Source organism: Eptesicus fuscus, chromosome 20, assembly GCF_027574615.1.
Source record: "Eptesicus fuscus isolate TK198812 chromosome 20, DD_ASM_mEF_20220401, whole genome shotgun sequence".
In the NCBI taxonomy this organism is placed as follows: Eukaryota; Metazoa; Chordata; class Mammalia; order Chiroptera; family Vespertilionidae; genus Eptesicus; species Eptesicus fuscus.
In genome coordinates this window covers 39,591,574-39,614,839 of record NC_072492.1, presented here as the reverse complement: position 1 = coordinate 39,614,839, position 23,266 = coordinate 39,591,574, and the positions used below count along the sequence as shown (strand labels likewise).

General features: G+C 61.4%; 1 protein-coding gene across 27 annotated transcripts in view; it reads left to right on the top strand.

Moving 5' to 3' along the window:
* CACNA1G (calcium voltage-gated channel subunit alpha1 G) overlaps positions 1–23,266 on the top strand; it is a 62,529-nt gene that overhangs the window by 17,782 nt on the left and 21,481 nt on the right. For 19 of the 27 annotated variants that reach the window (XM_054708895.1, XM_054708899.1, XM_054708897.1 and 16 more), the window contains exons 10-21: positions 11,886–12,037; positions 12,797–12,982; positions 13,065–13,179; positions 13,264–13,419; positions 16,206–16,274; positions 17,759–17,843; positions 17,935–18,128; positions 18,934–19,365; positions 20,301–20,401; positions 20,622–20,745; positions 22,627–22,695; positions 22,797–22,981. In XM_054708895.1, coding sequence (XP_054564870.1) covers positions 11,886–12,037; positions 12,797–12,982; positions 13,065–13,179; positions 13,264–13,419; positions 16,206–16,274; positions 17,759–17,843; positions 17,935–18,128; positions 18,934–19,365; positions 20,301–20,401; positions 20,622–20,745; positions 22,627–22,695; positions 22,797–22,981 — 1,868 coding nt within the window. The remainder of the gene's footprint in view (positions 1–11,885; positions 12,038–12,796; positions 12,983–13,064; positions 13,180–13,263; positions 13,420–16,205; positions 16,275–17,758; positions 17,844–17,934; positions 18,129–18,933; positions 19,366–20,300; positions 20,402–20,621; positions 20,746–22,626; positions 22,696–22,796; positions 22,982–23,266) is intronic. The other 8 variants (XM_054708902.1, XM_054708896.1, XM_054708892.1 and 5 more) reach the window with 1 other exon arrangement.

The window sequence follows — 23,266 nt, the reverse complement described above, 5'->3', positions numbered from 1 at the left end:
GTGGAAGTCGGGAGAAAAGGAGGCTCAGCAGGGGCAGGCGAGCTGTCTCAGATGTCTGAAGGGCCATCGTGTGGAAGAGGGAGCAGGCTTGTTTTGTGGGCGACGGCTGCAAGCAGAGGAATCTGGGCTGAGGGGAGGAGGCTGCCCTCACTCTCAGAGCTATGCAAGGACAGAAAGAGTGGCCTGGGGGACCCCCGGGCCCCCACCTCTCACGCTTCCTGGGGGTGGGAGTAGGCACCAGGGGGCCTCACAACCAGGTCTGGCTGCCTCCCCCACAAGGTTCCTTCCAGAAAGCTGTCCTTCCCCCCAGGTGCCTTCCCGGTCACCCCTTGGCTGGTTCTTCTAAAAGGAGGAGGCAGCCAGCAGGTGCTGCCGTCCACGGGCCCTGCTTTGCTCTTCTCTCCTGGGTGTTTCTTGGCTTCCTGGGGCTCAGGGCGGGAACTGGGTCACCAGGACCTAGCTGTCCCTGGTGTGGCACCAAGGCCATGCGCTTGCCCAGCCCCCCTAGTTGTGGGTAGGGGCATTTAGGGGCCAGAGCATACGTGGGAAGGGGTAGGGCAACTCTGGACAGGGCATACGTGGGAAGGGGTAGGGCAACTCTGAGCCGGGGTCTGGGTCTGGGTCTGGCTTGCCAGCGTCCACAGGGGAGGGAGGAAGGAGGGGTCTCATGTATGGCTGGGGAGCGTAGGTCCAAGCTGGGGCTGGGAAAACATGAGGTGTTCATTTTTCAGGAGATTGGAAGCCACCTCCCTCACCCCACTGACCTCTGAGTGTTGTGAGCACTCAGCTCTTACCCCAGTCACCCTGTCCAGCCAGGTGTGCCCAACCCCCAACCTCCCCCCCATCACCATCACACACCTTGGCATCCCTTCTGCTTGCCTCAGCGCCCCCCACCCCAGCCGGCTCTGCTGGAGCCCTTCCCTGCGGAGGAGAGAGGCAGAGGGGGCAGGAAGGACGCCGGCTGCAGTGCCAGCGGGAGGGGAGTGTGGCACCCACCGTGGTGGGCGTGTAGCGTCTGGGCGCACGGGGCATGCGGTGTGGGCACTTGCCCGCTCCGCCAGCCTCCTGAGGAGAGCTGCTCTGCTATTCCAGGCTGGTGGGGGCAGCATCTTCTGCTGCTGGGCCCCAGGTGGTGGCAGCTCCTGACCTCCCTTTACCCCAGCTCCCGGAGCCTGACCCTCAACCTCCTCTCCCTCCACCCCCAGGGGTCACCTCCTCCGTGCTTTCCTTAGGGGCAGTGTGCCCAGCAGTCTCTGCCCAGCCGGATGCTGCTGGTGGAGGCTTTGCACTAGGAAGAAGCTGAGTCACAGAGACAGAGGGCAGATGAAGGCGCAGCAAGAGGGCTTTCGGTTAGACGTCAAGAAGGACACCCACTTGGGGAGAAAGGAGCAGCGATCGGTCAGGGGTGTCTCGGCATCGCCTTGCCCAAGTTCCTGAGGAAAGCAGGGGATGGCCCCCCAAGCCCTCGCTGGCAGGGAGTCCCCACTCGGTGGTGGCACGGTGTCTGCTCCAGGGAGGAGTTGGTTCCGGTACCTGGCTGCTGAGAGCCCCATAGGGGTGAGTGGGAGTCCCCAGCAGGCTGGCCAGATGACTGACTGCCGGGCAGGCCTAGGGACCGGGGGTGGCGAGAAGTCCCAGACGCAGCCATGGCCCTGTGCTTGCAGGCACTGCGGCGTGAACATCCCGCCATCTGGGCCCCGGAGCCTGAGCAGGCTGCTGGTGGGGGGGAGGTGGGCAGGGAGGGAAGTGAGGAGACGTGGGGGCCGAGAGACAGAGACACAGGAGGTGGGGGACGGAGACACGCAGAGAGACAGAGATCTAGATGGAAACACAGTGGAAGAGACACTGAGAGAGAAAGGGGGAGACCGAGACGGAGAGACGGGGTACAGAGGACAAGAGGAAGCCCGGGGAGAGAGGCGAATATAAGATAGGAAGACAGAGACCAGAGGGACGGAGTTGTAAGGGGGGATAGAGACTCAGGGGGAGGAGACAGAAGCAGATGGAGTCACAGAGACATGTGACAGAGACAGAGAGATATGGAGAGGGAGCCGAAGACAGAGACCAAGACCCAGAAACAGAGGACAGACCAGGGCAGACAGGGCAGGGATGGGAGACGGGCTCGAATGGAGCCTTGCAGAGGAAGGAGAGAGGCTGAGCGCGACAGCAGGGAGAGCGGCAGCAGATGCTGACACAGGCTCCTGGTTCCCCTGCAGAGCACGTAATGAGGTGATCGTGTCCATCAATCCTGGTATTGATCAGGCTGGGGGGCGCTGCAGGGGGTGTTGCTGTGCTTCCCTGGGGGAGGAGCCAGCCCTCTTCCCTGCCAGGTGCCGCTGCCCTCCCAGGCCTGTCCTCTCCACTGGCACCTACTTGCCCATCATTCAGTGTTCCTGCTGGGGATGGCGAGGCCTCTTCTGCCTCTCTCTCTACCAACATCTTGACTGAGGAAGAACCCATGTTGTCTTACCCCACCCTACCCAAGGGAGGCCCCATGCTGTCCACACTGCCCTCCTTCCTCAACCCCTTAACCCACCAGCTGGTGGAGGACTGACAGGACTGGTCTGTCCAGAGGGGACTGGTGAGGATGATAAGGACCGGACACTGAGGAGATGGGGAGTGAACATATGGGTGCCCCATCCACTAGGGGGCAGTACGTGGAGCAAGGAACTTACTGTGAATTTCCCATGCGTCCGTCCATTGCACACACATTTTTTGTGTGTCAGAGTTGGGCCTAAGCAGTGGCCTTCTGATAAATGTTTAACCATCAGCTCTTAGGGGGGTAGATGACAAATATGTGATACCTTAATCAATAAAGTAATTAAAAAAACAACAACAATCAGCCCTTAAAAAGAGAAAGAAAAAGAAGTTCTGATTTGTAGTGTTGTAGCATGTGCCAATTACCATGGTGTAAATGCTCCCACCGAGGCCAATTTTAAGCTGCCATCATGATGTCACTGAGTGCGGAGCTGGGAAGAGATGTGCACAACTGGTTCTCCTGAGCTGCTGGGAGGTGGCTCCAGCACACCCCTGGGCCTGCGGCACTTCATCCTTCCTCGCAAAGAGGTCACCAACGAGTAAATAGTCACATTTGCTTGATTAGTACGAGCTCGGAGAGGGAGGCACAGAGGCACAACCCGTGACCCAGACTGGGAAAAGGATTCCGGGAGGGCTCCATGTAGGACATGACCTTGGAGCTGAGTTTGAAGAAAGACTGGGATGTGATGGTGAAGGGGGAGGGGAGGGCACAGTGTGCGCAAGGGCCAGAGATACCAGGCACCAAAATGGAGTGGTTTATAAGGAGTTCCAGGCATTGGGTAGGGGCTGAGATGGGCAAATGATAAGAGATGGGTTTGGGAAAAATTGAAGGCCAGGTCCTGAGAGGCAGAGATGGAGTTTGGATTTTATTCTGAAGGTGATAGGTTTCCAACAAAGGTTTGAGGCAGGTCAATAATATGAGCAGGTTTGTGTTCATAGAAGCCTTGTGGGGAAGGGAGGGAGGGGGGACAGGAAGCAGGGAGGCTGACAAGAGGGCTGCTGCCGTGGTCCGGGCGGTTCATACATCTCTGTCCCTGGAGATGGGAGGAGAGGGCTAGGAGAGCTGGCGGGTGGCTGCATCTGCAGGACTCAACACCAGTCGGATATTTGGGAGAGGAGGCAGCATGGACAGCATCCGGATTCCTGCTTGGGGTGGTGCACTGGGGCTTGAGCAGATTTGGGCTGGAGGACGATGCATAGGAGGTGCCCATAGGACACCCCGGTATCTATCCAGCAGGTGGCTGGAGCTCAGAAGAGAGGTTGTCTCCCAGGACCTGTCTCTGCCTGGGTCTGCACTGGGGCAAGGCCGCTCCAGGAGGCGGGCGCGGAGGGAGGTGCCAGGCCGAGGTCTAGGGGACACAGGAGCTTCCTCATCATCCCCTTCTGGGCTGTGGGTTGCTCTGGGCCGGGGCTCACCTCATATTCCAGAAAAGAGGCAACAGTGTGTGGGAGTAGGGGAAGGGCGTGCGGCCCAGTGGTCTCCTGGGCAACAGAGGGGAGCGAGGGAGGGTCCAGAGATGGTGGCCTTTGAGGCCAGGAGAGGACAGGGCAGGAGATGACTCTGCTCGTTGCTCCGACTGTCACGGGCCCGTCCTGTCACTCTAGATACATGTCCAGAGAGGGTTTCTATTTATAAGTGAGTGAGATCGGCTGTTCAAGGTGAAGGGAGCGGGGGTGGCGGAGTCCAGATGTGGACTTTTGAGAAGATTCACAGACTCTTTTTAGATTCTGCTGAAAGCCAGGGACCCTCTCCCCAGAAGTCACATACATGCCTAGGCACCCCAACTGGGGCCTTAGAGAACAAGGGTTTTTGTGGACACCTTCCATCCCAAGCCTGCTCCTTGGAGCTCCCAGGCAGAGGAGCCCTGGCTGAGGAGCTGGGGCTGGGGTGCAAGCAGGACTTTGCTGCCCAGGCCCCAGACTTTCAAAGGTTCTCCCTACGTGGGAGGGAGAAGGATGCTGTAAGGAAATGGCCAACTAAAGCGGCGCCCACGTGTTTATCAGCGTCCTCTGGCTCTGGGCTCCCCCGGTTCAGCCAATGCAGGAGCACTGCCTGCGCACAGCACACCGGAATAGAATAATAGAATGGCAGGGGCAGGGCAGAGCCAGAAGCACCCCCGAGACTTAAGTTCTAGCGGAAAAGTCATTCTGCTTCACGGGCGATTAGGCCAAATGCTGTAAGGAGGCTTCTGAGGACAGAGAGAGATGCTTATACCCAGGTGCGGGGTTCGGAAGGGCTTCATGAAGGAGGTGGCTTTTGAACTCCAAGTGGGATAGGAGCTGAGAGGTCCAGGTGGGAGGAGCCTGGCCTGGAAATGCGCAGGGTGGCCTCGGACACTCTGAAGGACAGACGTCTTGCCTCCCACCCCCACCCCGAGGTGTCTGAGCAGCAGTGATGCGAGTCCAGCAGAGTTGAAGGAAGCCTGAGATTCCAGTAGGTGTGGGCTGGGTTGGGGGAGCGGCCGGAGGCTATTTCTGTCGTTCAGATCAGAGACCATGAGGACCCCAAGTCTGGTGGTGGCAGGGAGAGCGAGGGGTCGGGGAACAGCCATCCCACTGGCAGGGTCTGCAGCTGGCCCCTGCTGCTGGAGGGATGGAGGGCAGGCCTGAATCCTAGATAACTCCCAGGTTCCCAGACAGAATCCTGGACAGTGAGGGAGCCGGGAATGCAGGGAAGGACAGGTTTGGGAGCGGAGGTGAGAGGGTTTGTTTTGGACGTGCTGCCTTTGAGCTGGCCGAGGGCCACCCCGAGAAGGCTCTCAGACAGGCTGGCTCTCGGGGTGAGGAGCCAAGCTCTTGGGGGGAGATTGTTTAGTGTCCTCTACACCCAGTGACAGCTGGAGAGGTGGGAGTCGGGGAGATGGGGGGGGGGGAAGGGGGAGACAAGGGGAGGGAGTGGGCTTAGACTCCACTCAAGAATGTTGGCCTGAGAGGAGACAGGCAGCCCTGGAGGGCAGGAGGTGGCCAGCAGCACGGGGTCAGGGAAGTCCGGGCAGGCTGGGCAGCAGGCAGGGGTGGCCACTGGCTCAGACGCTGCTCAGGCAGGGCCTCCGCTAAGAGGAGGGCTGGGAGAGGGGCCTTGGAGAGCGCTGGCGAGGTAGGCCCCGTGGTCTAGGCGTGGATGGGCCCGGATTCACAGGAAGGCTCTGCTTTTAGGCAGGGGAAAGGCGATTGGAGGCATCAGGAACCAGGGATAAACGATGGACCGGAATGGGACCCAGGGGAGCCTGAGGGATGGGAGTGAGGTGGAGGTGCAGGTGGAGGAGCGGCTGGCGCCCTGCCAGGAGGGGCAGAGAGAGGAGGAGGCTGTGGACCAGCGCTGTGTGGGGGAGGGAAGGAAGAGGAGCCAGGTCGGGAGTGGGGATGGGGGCTGAGGGGAGGGCGAGGTTTGGGGCAGCTTCTTGGAGGAGAGGGACGGACAGTCAGCGATAGAAGACGGCGAATAAAGGTGCGCAGCAGCCTTGGGGCCCCCAGCAGGGCATCGCCGTCCAGTCAGCAGAGGCTGGTGACTCTAGCAACGCTCAGCAATTAGCCGCAGCGGAGAGGCGGCGGGAGTGGGGCCTTGCCCGGGCTGGGCTGGGCAGGACCGCAGCCCTCTAAGGCCTGCAGCATGAGGGCAGCTTTAAACGGTCCCCTGGGCTCTGGGCTGCGAGGTTGTGCTGGCAGGTGAGGGGCGGGGGCCACAGCGCCAGAGTTTTAAGTCGAAGGGGCTTTGGGTTAGCTGTCTCCCAGCTGAGTGAGCGCTGGAGGGGCCTGAGCCCACTTAGCGTGTGTATTGACTTGGGGTGGCTTCCAGGAGCTCGTGGGCGACGTGGGGAAGGGCTAACGCCTTCCCACCCCCTCGGAGGAGGCGCCGGGGCACAGTGACATTCCAGCTGGCACGGTTCCCAGCTGGAGAGCTTCCAGGGGGATGGCGGACAGCAAGGCCACATCTCCACGCTGAAGCCCGTGGCGTTTCCTGGAAACCTCCCGCCACACAGGTGTCTCCTGACCTCCCACACCTCCTTGAAGGAGGAGGAAGAGGAGGGAGGGGGTCCCACAGACCCAGAGACCCTTACCCCCTCCCTGTGGGCCCCTGGCAACACCTCTCCTCGGTGTGTGGGGGCAGCAGGCCGGGCTGTCAAAAGCAGAGGTGAGGTGAGCTGGAGAGTCAGAACTGGGGAGCAGAGATTTCCGGGTCAGTGGAGCAGGGAGCTGGGGAGCTAGGGGAGGGAGTGGCACTTTGGCAGTGCTGGGGTGACTCACGCAGGCCCCCACTCCGCTCTCACCTGGCTTGTCCACCCTCTGGAACCTTCTCTGCAGTAGGCATGTCACTCTCCGCCGAGCCTGCTCTCAGGCCTCCTGCCTGGACCTCTGCAGTCTCCCCTAATTGGTCTCTGTCTCTCCAGCTCTCCGCGCCATCCGCACGCTGCCACCACTGCAGCCAGATTAATCTTCTTAATACACCGCTTTGCACATCTCCTCCCTCCCCCACCCCCACCCCCGGCAGCCTCAATGGCAGCATGTGCCCAGAGGCAAGTCCAGCCTGTGGCGTGGAGCGGAGTCATAGGGCCTGGCCCTGCTGACCCTGCAGCCTTGTCCGCCACCGGCCCCTCCCCTCTCCGACCCAGGCAGACCACTTAACTCTTGGTCCCTGGTATGCCCGGCCCTTCTCTCCTCTGCACCTTGGCTCACACTGCTCCCAGCTGGGCATGTCCTCCATGGGCGCTCTCCTGCCGCCTGCTCCTCCCCGCTGGCCCACTGACCTCGGCGGGGTTGGAGCTCCTGGGTGCTCCTGGTGCTTAGTTACAGCCGTGCAGGCACTCTGTCCTGCCACGTGTGAGGCCCACTTCCACGGTCGGTGCCCACGGGGCCACTTGAGCGTGGCTCTCGGCTGGATGTGTTCACCGGCTTGATCTGTGTTCTGCCAGGCAGCCTCACCATGAGGTGGTGTTACCCTGTTTGACAGAAGAGGCCGCTAGGGATCAGAGAGGTTAAGGGACTTGCCCCAGGTCACACAGGTAGACAGCCCCAGAGTCGGCAGGCCTCCTGTGTTCGGGTCCAATCCCACCTTGCATCACCAGGGTTGTGCACACTGTGGGCACGTTAAGGGTTCGTTGATGGAGCTGCTGTGGGGTGTCAGGGGAGACCTGGTGCTGGGAAGTATGTACGGCTTACCTGGGGCCACAGCTGCTCTCAGGTGACAGGCTGAGGGAGGGAAGGTGTTGGGACATGGGACATGGGGGACGTACAGTTAGCGTCAGCCCAGAGAAGACCTGGGACCTCTGGGTGGGAGAAGCTCAGGCTGCCTGGCCTCCACTCACCAAAGCGCTTCCTGGGCCTTGACCTCTGTGCATCGGGTGGGAGGATGCAGTCTAGACCTGAGAAAGGACTTCCTGGCCACGGGGAGAGCTGACGGGCTTGCGTGCATCTGCTCCAGGGATAACATCAGGGCAGGGGCTCTATGGGGGGTTGGGCAGCGTGGAAAGATGCAGAGAAAAGCACGGCCGGACCTAGCCCTGCACCTAAGTGAGCTCCTTTCAATGACCACACCTTTCGGAGCCGGCCATGAGGAGGCCGGGAGGAAGTGACCTCTGGGAGGAAGGTAGTAGCCCTGCGGGACTGGGGAGGGTGTTAGCAGAAGTTGGCTCCCTCCCCACCGCTTCGCCGCTGCGGCGTCCCAGGATCAGGGCTCTGGTCCCTGGGGCCACTCTGTTGCTAAGATTGTGTCTCTGCGCCCTCGTCCTGCATTTGCAGACGGTTCCCAGCCTCCGATTTAGTAACTTGGACAGACCAGGATGTCTGGGGGAGGAGGGCTTGTTTCCCATGGATCATGGGGGATCCCAGGGTCCTGGGATAGGATAGGCATTGCCCCTACGTGTGCCCAGTGAGTGTGTGGAGGGGAGAGAGGACGGGCTGAGGGAGAGTGCCCGGCCCTCCTCCCCACCTGCTTCTCCAGTCCCTGAGCTGCCTGGAGGGATGAGGTGGAGGCTTTAGGCTTTTCTGCACCCCCCCCCACCCCGACAAAGATTCATCATGTAGGCCTTGGGGGAGCCCTGCACCATCCTTCTGATGAGGCTCTGAGTTGGTTTGTGAGCGTGTGTGTGTGTGTGTGTGTGTGTGTGTGTGTCAATGAACACCGGGTACAGACTGTCTCTACCCCAGGGATAATGTTAGGACATGATGAAAACATCCCCCCTCCACACGCCTGGTAGTAGTTGTACTTTGAGGGCTCACCGACTGAGTAAATACATGATAACGAAGACGACAGGGTGTTCAGCTGAAAAAGCTGCATTCATTTTTACTGTTGAGGTATAATGTATTTGCTCTATGTACATAGTGTACTTCAGTTACGTTTTTTCAAATCAACTTGTTCCTTTTTTTTTAAATATATTTCTATTGATTTCAGAGAGGAAAGGAGAGGGGAGAGAGAGAGAGAGAAACATCGATGATGAGAGAGAATCATTGGTCGGCTGCCTCCTGCACGCTCCACTCTGGGACCGAGCCCGCATGTGCCCTGATGGGGAATCAAACCGTGACCTCCTGGTTCATAGGTTGACGTTCAACCACTGAGCCACCCTGCCTGGGCTCAACTTGTTCTTTATTCATACATCTGTGTCCATGTGAAATGTAACTTTATGTACATTAGAAGATACGTAATATATTCAGTCCATCTGTGTATCTGATTCACAGGCCTGTCACTGTCACCACATTAGCTTTGGGGTCCTGCTCGGTATATATTGGAGTCAGAGTGAGGTGGGTTGGGCCCCCTCCCTGGTTCTCCCCGCCCTGTGACTTTGAACCTGTCATTCGCCATCTTCTTGGCTTCTTTTGTTCATCTGTAAGCCCCCGGTGTGAGCCCCCGCTGTTGTGTGGACGGCATGAGGCGAGACACATGAGCCTGGGGACCCGCAAAATAATGCCCCTGCGTGGTCTGTGCTCCTCATCTCTATCCAATCCAAGAGCGACCAACTGGGCAGGTGGCAGACTGACAGGGAGGCAGGCTCGCCGATCACAGCTTCCCGGGAGACTGGACTTGGGAGCACAGAGTCGGGGATCCACTCTCTCAGGAGGGCTCTGCGCCCTGGGCTTTATCTGTCCTGACATAAGCCCCTCCCCACCACCTGCTCCGCGCTCACAGGCAGTGGCCAAAGGTCCTGTCTCTCTGTGACCCCGCTCACTAGGTCAGGTGGTGGTGCCCTCTCCTGCCCCCACTTGCAGTCTGGGGAGAAAAGACTCGATTCAGATCTACAGGAGCCACGGGCTCCGTGCCACACCGGCCCCTGTGACAGCCACTCACTCTCTGGGCAGCTGGCTCTCGGCCCTGCCTGCTGACCCTGGCTCTGCCCCCCAGGCCTGCCTTTGGAGAGAACGCATGCCCAGTTGAGAGCTTCTCTCTTCCTGAGCAGCCACGGACCCTCAAACGTGCCTCGCCTGGCAGTAAGAGGCCTTTCCTCCCAATTCTCCGCTCCCCCCGCTTCCTCCCAGGCTGGTCACACGGATTGGGGCCAGTAGGACCCATTTGGTGGCGTCCAGAGCCTGGCTCCATGCTTGGGTGACCTCCCTGGACAGCCGGCCAGATGAGGCAGCCAGGTAACCAGGGTGAGGTGTCTGATGGACGAGGGGCTTCATCGGCTTATTTATTTATTATTCTCGAGTGGCTGCCATGGAGCTTGGGTTTTTGAATGGTCAAACACCCCACCCGATGGGCAGTGGGCTCTGCTGAACCAATCACCTCCACTCGGACCTCCAGCTCAGCCACACCCCTCCCTTTCTCTCTCTCTCCTTTTTTTTTTTTTTTTTAAAATATATTTTATTGATTTTTTATAGAGAGGAAGGGAGAGATATAGAGAGTTAGAAACATCGATGAGAGAGAAACATCGATCAGCTGCCTCCTGCACACCCCCTACTGGGGATGTGCCCGCAACCAAGGTACATGCCCTTGACTGGAATCGAACCGGGGACCTTTCACTCTGCAGGCTGACGCTCTATCCACTGAGCCACACCGGTTTCGGCTCTCTCTCTCCTTTTAAAAAATACTTTTTTATTGATTTCTGAGAGGAAGAGAGAAGGAGGGAAAGATAGAAACATCAATGATGAGAGAGAATCATTGATCGACTGCCTCCTACACTCCCCCCATGGGGGATCGAGCCCACAACCTGGGCATGTGCCCTGACTGGGAATTGAACCGTGACCTCCTGGTTCATAGATTGATGCTCAACCACGGAGCCACACCGGCCGGGCAAAGGGCTGGTTTCTTGTGCTGGACCTGGGATGCCTTCCCTCCCCTCTGCTTGGAGAGACCCCACTCACCCTTCAGAGTTCATGTCAAATGCTGGCTGCCGACGAAGGCTTTCCCAGCGTGTTCTTCCCGCACCTTCTGCCCCCGAGCTCCTGGATTTACTGTCTGGGTCATTTAGTTTGCCACTGAAGCATCTCCGGCCTCTGGCGGTCACTCAGCTGTGTTGCGTGTGTACAACTTGCTTCCGGCTAGCTGCTGAGCTCCCGGGAGGCCGAGGGCGTGGCCGGCATGTTTGTGCAGCCCCTTCTGTACCTGGTGCCGTTCTAGGCATGCAGTAAACACTTAATATTGAAAAGAGGAGGAACGGGGGGCGGTGACTAGTGAGCTGGGAAAGCAGGTGAGATGGTTTGTCGTTAGTTCTGGTGACCCCTTTGGGATGAGTCCTTGGTCCTCATTCCTGAAGGTCACACAGTGAGTGGACAGCATTAGCCGAGGTGTCCTAGTCTCAGGGAGCAGCTTCAGGAACCTCCTTATCTGTGACAACCCTTCTTGGGGTTTCCCTTCTGTGTGTCAGCATGTTTGTGTGCATGTGTGTGTTTGCGTGTGACGTTGTTGGTGCGTTGTCTGGAAGGAAGCAGGGTAGCCAGTAGTTGTCCAGGAGAAGGCTGCCAAGCCCACAGAGGAACTGTGGAGCACGTGTGCCTTAGCCTGTGGCTGTGTGACTGGTATGCATGTGAGGCCTTGGCAGTCATCTTGTGGCCCAGGCCAGCATCCTTGCGCCGCTGGCCTGGGCTCGCTGGGCTGACCTGGCAGCACAGGACCGATGGCTCTCAGAGCTGCCAGCAGGAGGTGGGCAGAGCCCACAGGGCAGGCCCCAGGATCTGAGACCCAGAGCTGGGAATGGTGGGGGTTGGGGGGGCCGAGGGTTGCATGTGACGGCTGCTCCTCAGAGCATTTCCTCACGGACCCTTTTGGGGGAGGGTGTTCCCCATAAGCCTGAGCATCCAGAGCCACCCTGGCCCCCTCCCCCGGCTTTCCGTTCCTGCTCCTGTGGTCCTGTGTTCGGGGGGACTGGGGTGAGGGGCTCAGGGACAAGCCACGGGTGCTTCATGCCCGCCCTGCCCTGCAGCCCGAGGAACTCACCAACGCCCTGGAGATCAGCAACATCGTCTTCACCAGCCTCTTTGCCCTGGAGATGCTGCTGAAGCTGCTCGTGTACGGTCCCTTTGGCTACATCAAGAACCCCTACAACATCTTCGATGGCGTCATTGTTGTCATCAGGTATGACCGCCCCCGCACTGCCTCTTGCCTGAAGAGCGTCCATGGGGCGGCTTGGGGCGAGGAGCCACGCAGCCTGTCCCAGGGGTCCCACTGACCCACAGGCCCTGCCGCTCCCCCAGGTGGGGACTCTCTGTCCCCCCATGCTCCACTCCACCCTGTCCCTCGGTCCTACCCTGCTCAGGAGGGTCTTGGCCTCACATCTCTTGGGGCCAAGCCCCTCTGCAGTCTCCTCTCCCCACTTCTACTTCCTGTCCTCACCCCCACGCAGGCCCGGGTGGGTGAGGACTGGGGAGTTGGCCTTGGAGAGGAGTTGGAGGAGGTCAGAGGCCCAGCCAAGCCATCCCTGCTTGCAAAGTGCTTGGGAAACCATCTCAGACGCTGACAGCTTGCTTTAGGGTTTCCAAGGCCTCGGGAAAGCGCTCCGTCCCCTCAAGCCAGGAGCCAGGAGGACTGCTTTATTGCTTTTTTGGAATTGGCGTTAGATTTCATTAGAAGAGACCAAAGCGAATAGTCCATAACTTGATGCTGTTGCATTGGCCGGTGGAGGGAGAGGGCGGTCCACGGCCAGGCTGTGTGACCTCTGGCCTGGCAGGGAGGGTGGGGAGGGCTGGAGCCGTCCCCCAGATCCTTGGCATCTCGGGGGCCCGAGGGCTGTGCCCGCCGGTCCAGGCCCCCCGGGTGCTGCTGGCCCCTCGTAAAGGGAGGGGCAGGCGGAGGGTGGGCAGTGCCGCCGGCTCAGGCTCCCCGCCCCCCTTGCAGTGTGTGGGAGATCGTGGGCCAGCAGGGGGGCGGCCTGTCGGTGCTGCGGACCTTCCGCCTGATGCGGGTGCTGAAGCTGGTGCGCTTCCTGCCGGCGCTGCAGCGGCAGCTCGTGGTGCTCATGAAGACCATGGACAACGTGGCCACCTTCTGCATGCTGCTCATGCTCTTCATCTTCATCTTCAGGTGAGGGTGGGCGCCCGCGGGGCAGGGCCTCGGGGGCAGGGCCGCCGGGGCTGAGCCCGTCTCGTGGCCCCTGTGTCTTCAGCATCCTGGGCATGCATCTCTTCGGCTGCAAGTTTGCATCCGAGCGGGACGGGGACACGCTACCGGACCGGAAGAATTTTGACTCCCTGCTCTGGGCCATCGTCACCGTCTTTCAGGTGCGAGGGAAACAGGGCAGGGTGGGCAGGGGTGGTGGGGGGACGACCCCGGTCAGCGCCCTGACTCCCGCCCTCTGCCCCCAGATCCTGACCCAGGAGGACTGGAACAAGGTGCTCTACAACGGCATGGCCTCCACGTCGTCCTGGGCCGCCCTCTACTTCATCGCCCTCATGACCTTCGGCAACTACGTGCTCTTCAACCTGCTCGTCGCCATCCTGGTCGAGGGCTTCCAGGCGGAGGTAACCCCCCGCCCGCAGCCGTCCATTTCCGGGAGGAACCGGCTGCCCAGCTTGAGCTTTGGGGGCCTGGCAGGTCCTGCAGGAAGCGCCCTTCAGATTAGGTGGGGGTGACTAAGTGGGGGGGAGGCGCCGGGTCTCAGGAAGCCCCTGGGCACTCAGGAAACGGGGTACTTGTGTGTGGGGGGGTGTCTTTGGGTCCCCAGGTTAGCTGCCCAGTGGGCTTCCCCTTCCGAGTCGGCTAGACCCTTCCTCAGAAAGCTAGACAAGGGTCAGCACACAGGGCGTCTGGATCGCTGAGTACAGGTGCTCTCGGGGACATCTGGGGGGACCCATCTGAGCTGAGGGGTGGGGGGAGCTTGCGTGCAAGTCATCTGAGCTCTGGCTGAGATGATGAAGATGCCACCAGGGCCCGGGCAGGGCCGAGCTGCCCAGGGTGAGAAATGAGCCCAATTAGCTGTGGGGATGGCAGAGATGAGAGTCCTATTTCCAGCCCCGGCTCCATCGCCTTCGTCACAGGCAGCGTCATCAATTTAATATTGACTTGCATTGATCCCGCCCTCGCGGGGCCAGGGCACAGCCTCTGCCCAAAAGGCTGCACCCTCCTCCTCTCCCTCAGCCCTGCCCCTCTGCCCACCCCAGGCCCGGCCCGGTGCCGTGCGCCGGGGAGGTTGACCCAACCTAGAAACGCTCCAGGTTGGGCGTGGAGAAGCTCTCGGTCCAGTTCTCTTTGGGTGACCCGGATGGAAACTCCCGCTGCGGCCTGGTCTATAAATACCCGGCACACGGTGGAAAAACAAAATCTATTTTCCGCCTTTTCCCCAGCCTTGCGAGGGAGGGCTGCTCCCCGAGGGCCAGGCTGGTGGGGTGCGGGGGCATCTGTCCCTCCCTGGCCTTCCCCGGCGTCCCCTGTAATTCTGTAGCTCCCCCTTATCGCGTTTCCTCCTGCTGGGTGAGTGAGGGCCGCTGGTGGAGCCCTGCCTTGGTGATGGCCGGGCCTCTTGCAGGAGGGAGGGACACTGGTGCTCTCCCTGCAGCAGGACGCTTGCTGGGTGGTTCCCTGGGGCATGAAGGGTTAAGGGGTGCCACCATGCTCCCACAAAAGCCAGGGTCTCTATGGAGACCCACCGTTCTCAGCCACAGCTCTTGGCCTGTGGGAGGAGAAGCAGAGTGGGGACGCGGTCCTTCAGCCCCTTCCAGACCACAGCTCCTGACAGCCAAGATTCCCCTAGAATAATTGCTGTGGAACTATGTGGAGGGGAATGGAAAGCACCCCCAGCCTGTTCTGCTTCCCTCAACTGGCCCGTAGCCACCGGGGCAGTCCTGGCGGTGCCCAGCGCAGACAGCCCCCTCCCACCGCTGCCTTTTTCAGCGAACACCTTGTTAAATCGAGTGCCGCGGAGCCGGCCCGGTTGCTAGGCAGCAGCTACGTCTGTGTGTGGGAAGAGAGCAGCCTGGCCCTAGGGCCCGGCCTGGTCACTCTGGCCCTGCTCGTGGCCTGTGGCGGCCTCAGCCCAAGGGGCCAGCCAGGACCTGGGGCCACATCCTCCTCAACCTGCAGAGGACAAGTGACTACCGGGAGGGTCTCAGGCAGGGCCTGTGCGTCGGGTCTGGGCGGGATGGAGAAAGGATTTCAGCATCACCACCCCCTCCATGGGGTGGGTGGTGTCCTGCACGTGAGCCAGCACCTGGGTGCAGGGTGGGCGCTCGGTGCCGGTGACCTGCACACCTCCAGAGACACCTGCCTTCTCCTGCACCGAGTTTTGGGGGGCTGCCCCGGGGGCTCTGGGGGCCCCACAATCTGCCAGGGGAGTCTGGTTCCTGCCGCTCTGATGGCATGAGACCGCCCACCTCGTGGGGGAAGTGGCTGCCTTCATTTCTGTGGATGTCATTAGCAGGAGCCTCGAGAGTGGCCCCCTGCTGGCCTTACCACGCCACCAGGGGCCGGAGCCGGCTGGCTGTAGATTTCCTGACTTGTAGGGGGCAGAGCCCTGAGTCCCTGTATATTTATCATCCACACACTTAATTAAATGAACAGGCCGCAGGCCCTGTGTGAGGCCATTAATTGATATTAAACAACATCATAGCTGTCATCCGGTGTTCCTTGTCACATCCCATCCCAGTTGGAGCGGCAGGACCCGCTCGGATGGGGAGGGACGAAGGCAGAACGGATGGGAGTTCGGAGGCCTCTTCTCAGTCCTGACCTGGTCTCTTCCCCAGCCTCTGACTTCCACCCGCTCCTCCTCCCCCCGCTCCTGTCCATTCCCCAAGCCTGCTGCCTCCCAGCCAGGAAGGGGGAGCTGGAGTCTTTCTTAGGTTCGAGGCCCCGAGGCGCCTCTGACTCTCTGGATGACTTGCACAGTCTTCCGAACGTTTCCAGACCTCGGGCGCCTCCTCTAAGATTGCTCTGGCAGCACCTGCTTCCCACCCGGCGAGGAAGCACGCTAGTGTTCATGAAGCCGTTCCGTGATGCCTGGCGCACCCGGCGAATGGTGGCTGTCATTAGAACCACCCGGGGGGGGGGCTTGACCGCCTTTCCTGCCCTTGTCCCCATCTTCGTGGCCTCCCTCCTCACCCTTCAGATTCATTCTGGCCCTGGAGCCTGTGGCTGAATTCTGGAAGGCCGTTCTCCCCCCCCCCCCCCCTTCCTCCTCCCACCCCCGTGTCTCCTGTCCCCTGCTGTCGGGTTCGCATCGCTCCTTCTCTCCATCCTCTTTGGACGCTGCTGATGTTTGAAAGCCTGGGCGCCTGTGACCAGCCCCGGCCCCTGCCTCCCCCTCTCCCTGTAGGAAATCAGCAAACGGGAAGATGCGAGTGGACAGTTAAGCTGTATTCAGCTGCCTGTCGACTCCCAGGGGGTAGGTACGCGATCCGAGTCGGCATGCCCCCGCCCCGTGCCCCGTGCCCCCTCCACTCCGCCTCCATGTCTCTGTGCTCGTGTTCACGCTCAGCTCCTGTGCAACCTGTGGTCGCCGTGGTGGTCAGTGGTGTCGTGAGCCTGGCTTCGATTTTAAGTCCCTTCCCCCTTGAGGGCATCGAGGAGAGGAGCCTCCTTGCCTCTGCCCCCATCCACCCGCAGAGGGCATGTTCCGTCCCCGACAGACCGGTGGATGGAGGGAGAAGGAAGGGACTTAGAATCCGCTGTGTGCACGTGTGTGGCGCACCGCGTGTGCGTGCCGACGCAGAAGGGCCCCCGGGAGTCCTAGTCGCGGGGCCTCAGTGGAGTCCGATCCGTGGCCCAGACCGTGCTCCCCCATCTCTCTCCCTCCCCCCTTGCCCTGAGCCCCTGTTGGAGACCCCGCTAGCTGCCTCAGCTCGGGACATGTCTTTGGAGGATGGGGGGGACAGGGATGGCTCTTGCCAGAATGCGCCAGAGTTTTAAATCCACTTCCCAGGCTCTGGCCCCTCACCCACCCAGGAGGTCCCGCAGGTGTTTGGGGGACACGCTCCTCCTCTGGCCCCAGCGCCGAGCCTGTGCCCTGCTGTTTCCTGCACCGGCACCCGGATTCAGGGCAAAGTCAGGGTTCCCGCAGGACCCACAGAGCTGCACATCCCGAGCAGCCCCCTGGAGACCCCACTGGATAATTAAAAGCTTCGTTAGGGACGTAAGCGGAGTTAATGAAAATGATCCCCTGAGATGCCAATTACGCAATATTTATGTCCTTATCAAAAGTAGCAATCAAGTATTTTTTAATAACTTCTTAAGGAGAAGTGTGTAATTACTGGGGAACCTACTGACCTGCTAAGAAGGAAGAAAAAACTGTCCCAGAGACAGAGAGAGAGGTACAAAATGGGGGCAGGGGGAGGGGTGGGAGCTTGGGTAGGGTGCAGGGAGAAGCAGAGGGACCCAAGTGGCGTCCTTGGGCTGAGCCGCTCTGTCTGGGGTCTTTCAATTTCCTTCTGGGGTCCTCGGGGCTGAGGCTCGGGGAGGGCAGCCACGGAGGGAAGGCAGGGGCTGCAGGTGGCCTTTGGAACTGAGGCTCTAGTGACCACTCAGGTCCCCAGCTCCCCCTGGCCCGTGCCACCACCCACCCAGCCATCCTCGCTCCCCTCAGCCGTTCTGGGAGCCAGTCCCAGCCAAACTGGTTGTGCTGTGGGCTCCGGGGTTCACAGTGGCCTCTGCGGTGTGGCTGGAGGGAGACACAGGTGTTAGGGACCCTGGGGAGCCCCGGGCCCCAAGCCTGGGTGGTCTGGTTGATGCTAGTGCATGTCTCGTGCCATGGTTGCTGGTCCCCGTGGCCTCTATGTGTAGTGTGTGCGTGTGAAGACAGGGAGACCTCCGTCCAGCCCGCTGACCCCTGCCGGGCCAGGTCCCTCATGGCCCGCTGCTCCCCTCCCCTAGGGAGATGCCACCAAGTCCGAGTCGGAGCCCGATTTCTTCTCCCCGAGCCTGGATGGCGACGGGGACAGGAAGAAGCGGTTGGCCTGTGAGTATCTGTCCTGGGGGTGGCGGGGTGCAGCCCCTGGCCCTGGGCCAGCTTTGAGTGGACGCAGGGTCTCCCCATCTCTCCCCTGCAGTGGTGTCCCTGGGAGAGCACCCGGAGCTTCGGAGGAGCCTGCTGCCCCCTCTCATCATCCACACGGCCGCCACGCCCATGTCGCTGCCCAAGAGCTCCAGCACGGGCCTGGCGGAGGCGCCGGGCCCTGCCTCCCGCCGCACCAGCAGCAGCGGGTCGGCGGAGCCCGGGGCAGGCCACGAGATGAAGTCCCCGGTAGGGGCGCCCGTGGATGCCCGAGGGCGGGAGATGTGAGGACATCAGGAAGGGAGAGAGGAGGGAGGAGGGCAGGCCTGAGAAGGTATCCCCCGAGCCACGGGTGGGCAGGCCCCGGGAGGTCGGTCGGGGCTGGTCACGCGGCCATGTGGAGGAGCCGTGGCCTTGGGCTCTAATCCTGCTTCTTCTGTTCCCGAACTGAGTGAGGCTCAACCTCCGAGCCTCCTTGTAAAGTGTGTGTGTGGTGGTGGCGGTACCTCCTTAGTACCTTACGATCGTAGCAAACCCCACCTGGTCACTGATTCCAGACGCTGCTCCGAGGGTTCTAGACACATTGAACCCTCATAGCACCCTTATGAGGTAGGTACTGTTACCGTCCCTATTTGGGGACCTGCATCTCCGGTTGCCCAAGTGATTTGTGGGAAGCTCCGAAGCAAGTAGGTGATGGAACCAGCGTTTTCGTCCAGGAGGCCGGGGTCAGGGCCGACGCTCTGACCAGTACGTTATACTGCCACCAGCTGGTAGAAGACTCCTCTCACCAACTAAGTGTGGAATAGGTGCTCGTGTCCTATCTAGTGTACAGATGAGGAGCTGAGGTACAGAGAGGTTTAGTAACTTGGCCGAGGTCACACAGCTGGTTGGAATACGCCTGGACCTGAATCCAGGCCTCCGACACCAGGCTCCTGCCCATCGTGCCTCCGCACCTGGTGCGATGCCAGGAGGCTCACAGGAGGTGGGGTGCAGGTGGGGGATGCAGGGCCACGGGGCCCTGGCTGAGACCACCCTCTCCTCTGCTCATCCCCAGCCGAGTGCCTGGAGCTCTCCGCACAGCCCCTGGAGCGCAGCAAGCAGCTGGGCCAGCAGGCGCTCCAGCCGCAACAGCCTGGGCCGGGCCCCCAGCCTGAAGCGGAGGAGCCCGAGTGGGGAGCGGAGGTCCCTGTTGTCGGGCGAGGGCCAGGAGAGCCAGGACGAAGAGGAGAGCTCGGAGGAGGAGCGGGCCAGCCCAGCAGGCAGCGACCGTCGCCACAGGGGCTCCCTGGAGCCGGAGGCTAAGAGCTCCTTGGACCTGCCAGACACACTGCAGGTGCCCGGGCTGCACCGCACAGCCAGCGGCCGCAGCTCCGCCTCCGAGCACCAGGGCTGCAATGGCAAGTCGGCCTCGGGGCGCCTGGCCCGGGCCCTGCACCCCGACGACCCCCCACTGGATGGAGATGATGGCGATGACGAGGGCAATCTGGTGAGGCCCCTGTGGGCACAGTGACACCCCCCCCCCTCCACCCCCCCCCACCCCCCCCACCCCACCCCCCGCCGCCCCATCTCCGACCTTGAGTGAGAGGAGCTATGCTGGCCTGGGGCAAGGGTGGACAGCCCCTCCCAGCTCTATGGCATTCAGGAAGTGTACCATCACACCCAAGGGATATCAGGGTGCCGGCCCTGGAGGCCGAGCTTCAAACACCCCCTTTGTTCCCTCTCCTGGCCTCGCTGAGCCCCAGATCCTCATCTTCCCCCGGGCTGTGTCTCTGCGGCCCTTGGTGGATATGAATGGTTTTGGACAGATGTGTATGAATCTTTCATGGTCCTACCCCTGTGACTCAGAAAGACCCATCACTCATCTCTCCAAACTGATGCCCTCTCCTGTCCCCCTGTCTCATCTGGACGTCATCACAGCCTCGACTTCACACCCATCCTTACCCATTACCCCTCCCCCCCCCAGTCCCCCCGCAGTCCCCAGCCACCACCTTTAACCCTGGGATGGGGCACAGGGATCAGGACCTCCCAGTTAGCACGTGAGGAGAAGGGGTCAGGGTCCCCTCATCCCAGGTGTGTCTTTGAACAGACAGCTGTGATGGGTCCAATGTTTGATAATTGATGCACTTCCAAGCCCAGCAGGGAGGGAAGGAGGAATGGCAGGCGAGGGCTGAGCTGGAGGCAGAGATGGGAAAAGGTGGAGAGCTTGGGCAAGGGGGGGGGGGGGGAGATGAAGGACGTGAAGGATGCTCGGGGGACAAAGGGGCCTCAGAGGGAGGTGGGAAGGTGGTTTTAGGAATACAGGAAGAAACACGGCTGGGGGAAGGTAGACAAGGAGTGGGGGCCGTGGAGCTGCTATAAAAGAACGAGGGGCTGGGGCCTTGGAGGCCTGGCCCTGCTCACACCCCTGTGATCCTCCTACAGAGCAAAGGGGAGCGGATGAGAGCGTGGATCCGAGCCCGGCTCCCTGCCTGCTGCCGAGAGCGAGACACTTGGTCTGCCTACATCTTCCCTCCTCAGTCAAGGTAAGCAGGGGGGCCCCCTGACCTGTGCCCCAACCTCTCCTCACAGGAGATTATCCTGTGACGTCATCCCAGAGATGTTAGAAGTGTCCCCAGACGTGGGAGTGTGTGAGAGAGGGGCCTCGGGCTGGGAGGGCCCAGGAGGGGGCGGGGCCTCGGGCGATGCCTCTCACCGCTGCCCTGCCCTGCCTCCCGCTCAGCCTTGGCCTCTGTCCTGGAGCAGGTTCCGCCTCCTGTGTCACCGGGTCATCACGCACAAGATGTTCGACCACGTGGTCCTCGTCATCATCTTCCTCAACTGCATCACCATTGCCATGGAGCGCCCCAAGATCGACCCGCACAGCGCTGTGAGTCCCCAGCACGACGCGTGGTGGCTGTGGAGTGCCTGCTCGGTGCCGGGCCCCTCCCGGGTTAGCCAGCAGGGCGGGCACGGAGACCCAGAACCACACCGAGGGAGGGAGCCAGGACTCCCCCGTAGGCCCCCCTGACTCCCACCCTTGCGACTGGCGCCTGTGTCCCTCTCCTGCCTCTGGCTCCCTTCGCTGACACACCAGCCCAGCTGGGGGAGGGGGCCCTGCTCCTTTCCTGGGTGAAAAGCGAGCTCCGTCGCACCCGGCTATTTGCAGACGGCGTGTTCTCGTGAGCCAGAGCCTTGTGAGGCCCCTGTGTGAGCCGGTGAGTGTTGGGATGATGCAAACAGCGAGACTGGTCCTGGCTGGGCAGAGCTGTCTTGCTTTCCCTGCTCCTGGCAAAGGGTCTCAGTTTCACCTATGACCCATGACCCATGACCCATGCATTGATGGGGGATGCAGAACAAGAGAGGGAAGCGGCCTTGGCTCCCATGGTCCTGCCAGGTCACAACAAATGGGTTTTCAGGGGCACTGAGAGGGGGGCGGGGGGGACACTGGTCACTTCTGCTTGGCCGTGAACCTGTCAGTCCTTCTCAGAAGGAGAGGCCAGAGGCCTGAGTATCAGGACATACTCCCCGGGGCCCAGCCTCTTCGGGGAGGGCCCAGCTGTTCTGGGAGCTCTCTCTCCCGAGCCTGGCATCACAGCCCCACCCCGACATGATTCTGGTCCAAGAGGGGTGGGTGGGGGTGGCTCTGTTGCCTCTCACGGCATCTTGCACCACTTGCTTGGAGGTGGCGCCCCGTCCCCCCTCACTGCCTCCACACCATTGTTCAGATGTCAGTGCTGCGGTGGCTTCTGGCTTCCATTAGGGTGGGCTCCAGCCAGGCGGGGCGCCGGGGGGGGGGGGGGGAGCCCTGAGGGATGGAGAGACCAGCCCAGGAAGAGGTGGCTGAGTGAGCACAGCACTGGGACTCCCACCCCTGGGAGTGTATGAATCCAGGGACTGTGTGGGGTGGGGCACGGGCCGCGGGTTACACCGGCCCTGCTGCAGAGCTCTGCCGCGGCCCCCAAGGCTTTCCCCGACCTCTCCATTCGGCTCCTCCATCGCCAGCTGTCGCATGCGTGCTTCTCTCTCCCCTTTCTCCGTTTCTCTCTCTGACACTCACGCTCTGCCTGCTCCTCTGCAGTCCTCTACACTCCTCTCTGGCCACCCAGCAATGGAATCCGCCCACAGCCATCAGGGGGCTGGGCCGCCTTCTTTCCCCTCCTGCCCCAGCCTGTGCCCAGCACAAGCCCTGCACCTGGGCATGCACAGCCTGCACTCAGGCCCCCGGCTCGCCCTGGGGCTCCGTTTCTGGGGCACACAGCAGGAAAGGGAGTCCGTGGAGCAGGAGGAGAGTAGAAGCGGGGAGGGGGGTCGGAGATCAAGTTAAATCCTGCCCCAGTTTTAAGAAAGAAATCGGGATAGGGCCTGAGATATGGGGCTCAGCTAACAGCACTGTGGTGGGATCATCCCCCCTCCAGGCCACTCTGGGGAGGGAAGCAGTTCTGTTCAGGGCAGGGGAGCTAGTGAGCCAGGAGCCTAGCACTGTGTGTGTGTGTGTGTGTGTGTGCACAAGTGCATATGTGTGTGCGTGCATATGTGTGCGCGTGCATTTGTGTGTGCGTGTTTGTGCGCGCGTGTGTGTGTGCGTGTGTGTGTGTGCGTGTGTGGTGTGTGTGTGAGGGGGGAGGCAGAGGAGCTTATCTGCCTTGTTGGGGAGGGCAGGGGTCGTTTTCTGAGTCGGATGCTGGAACGGTCCTGGTTTCTGTGTGCAGCGCCGACTTGGCCCAAGGAGGGGCCCCGGTGGGCAACACGCGCCTGCTCTCTCTTGCAGGAGCGCATCTTCCTGACCCTCTCCAATTACGTCTTCACCGCGGTCTTCCTGGCGGAGATGACCGTGAAGGTGAGGGGTCGCGGTGGTTCCCGGGGGGTGGGGGGGTGGAGGGCAGGGCCGCGGACCCGGGGTGGGGGCGGTGGTGACCGTGGTGTGGCGGGCACCCCCAGGTGGTGGCGCTGGGCTGGTGCTTCGGGGAGCAGGCGTACCTGCGCAGCAGCTGGAACGTGCTGGACGGGCTGCTGGTGCTCATCTCCATCATCGACATCCTGGTGTCCCTGGTCTCGGACAGCGGCACCAAGATCCTGGGCATGCTGCGGGTGCTGCGGCTGCTGCGGACCCTGCGGCCGCTCAGGTGAGCCCGCGCCAGGGGCCTCCTCGGGCCACCCCCACAGAGAACCCCGCCGTCATACGGGCACCTCCCTCAGGGACACCCCCTAGAGGACATAGTGCTCAGAGCGGCCGTGCCCCTGGCCTTGTGCAGGGCACAGTACCAAGGGCCCTGGGTGGTACCTTCGAGGGTGGCACTGCCCTCCCTGGTGAAGCCGCACCCTCCTTTCCTCGCTTTCTTCACCTTCACCTCTCAGGGGGCCACCCTCCGGATGCAGCAGGGGCCCCACCCCCTCAGGAAACCCTCCCC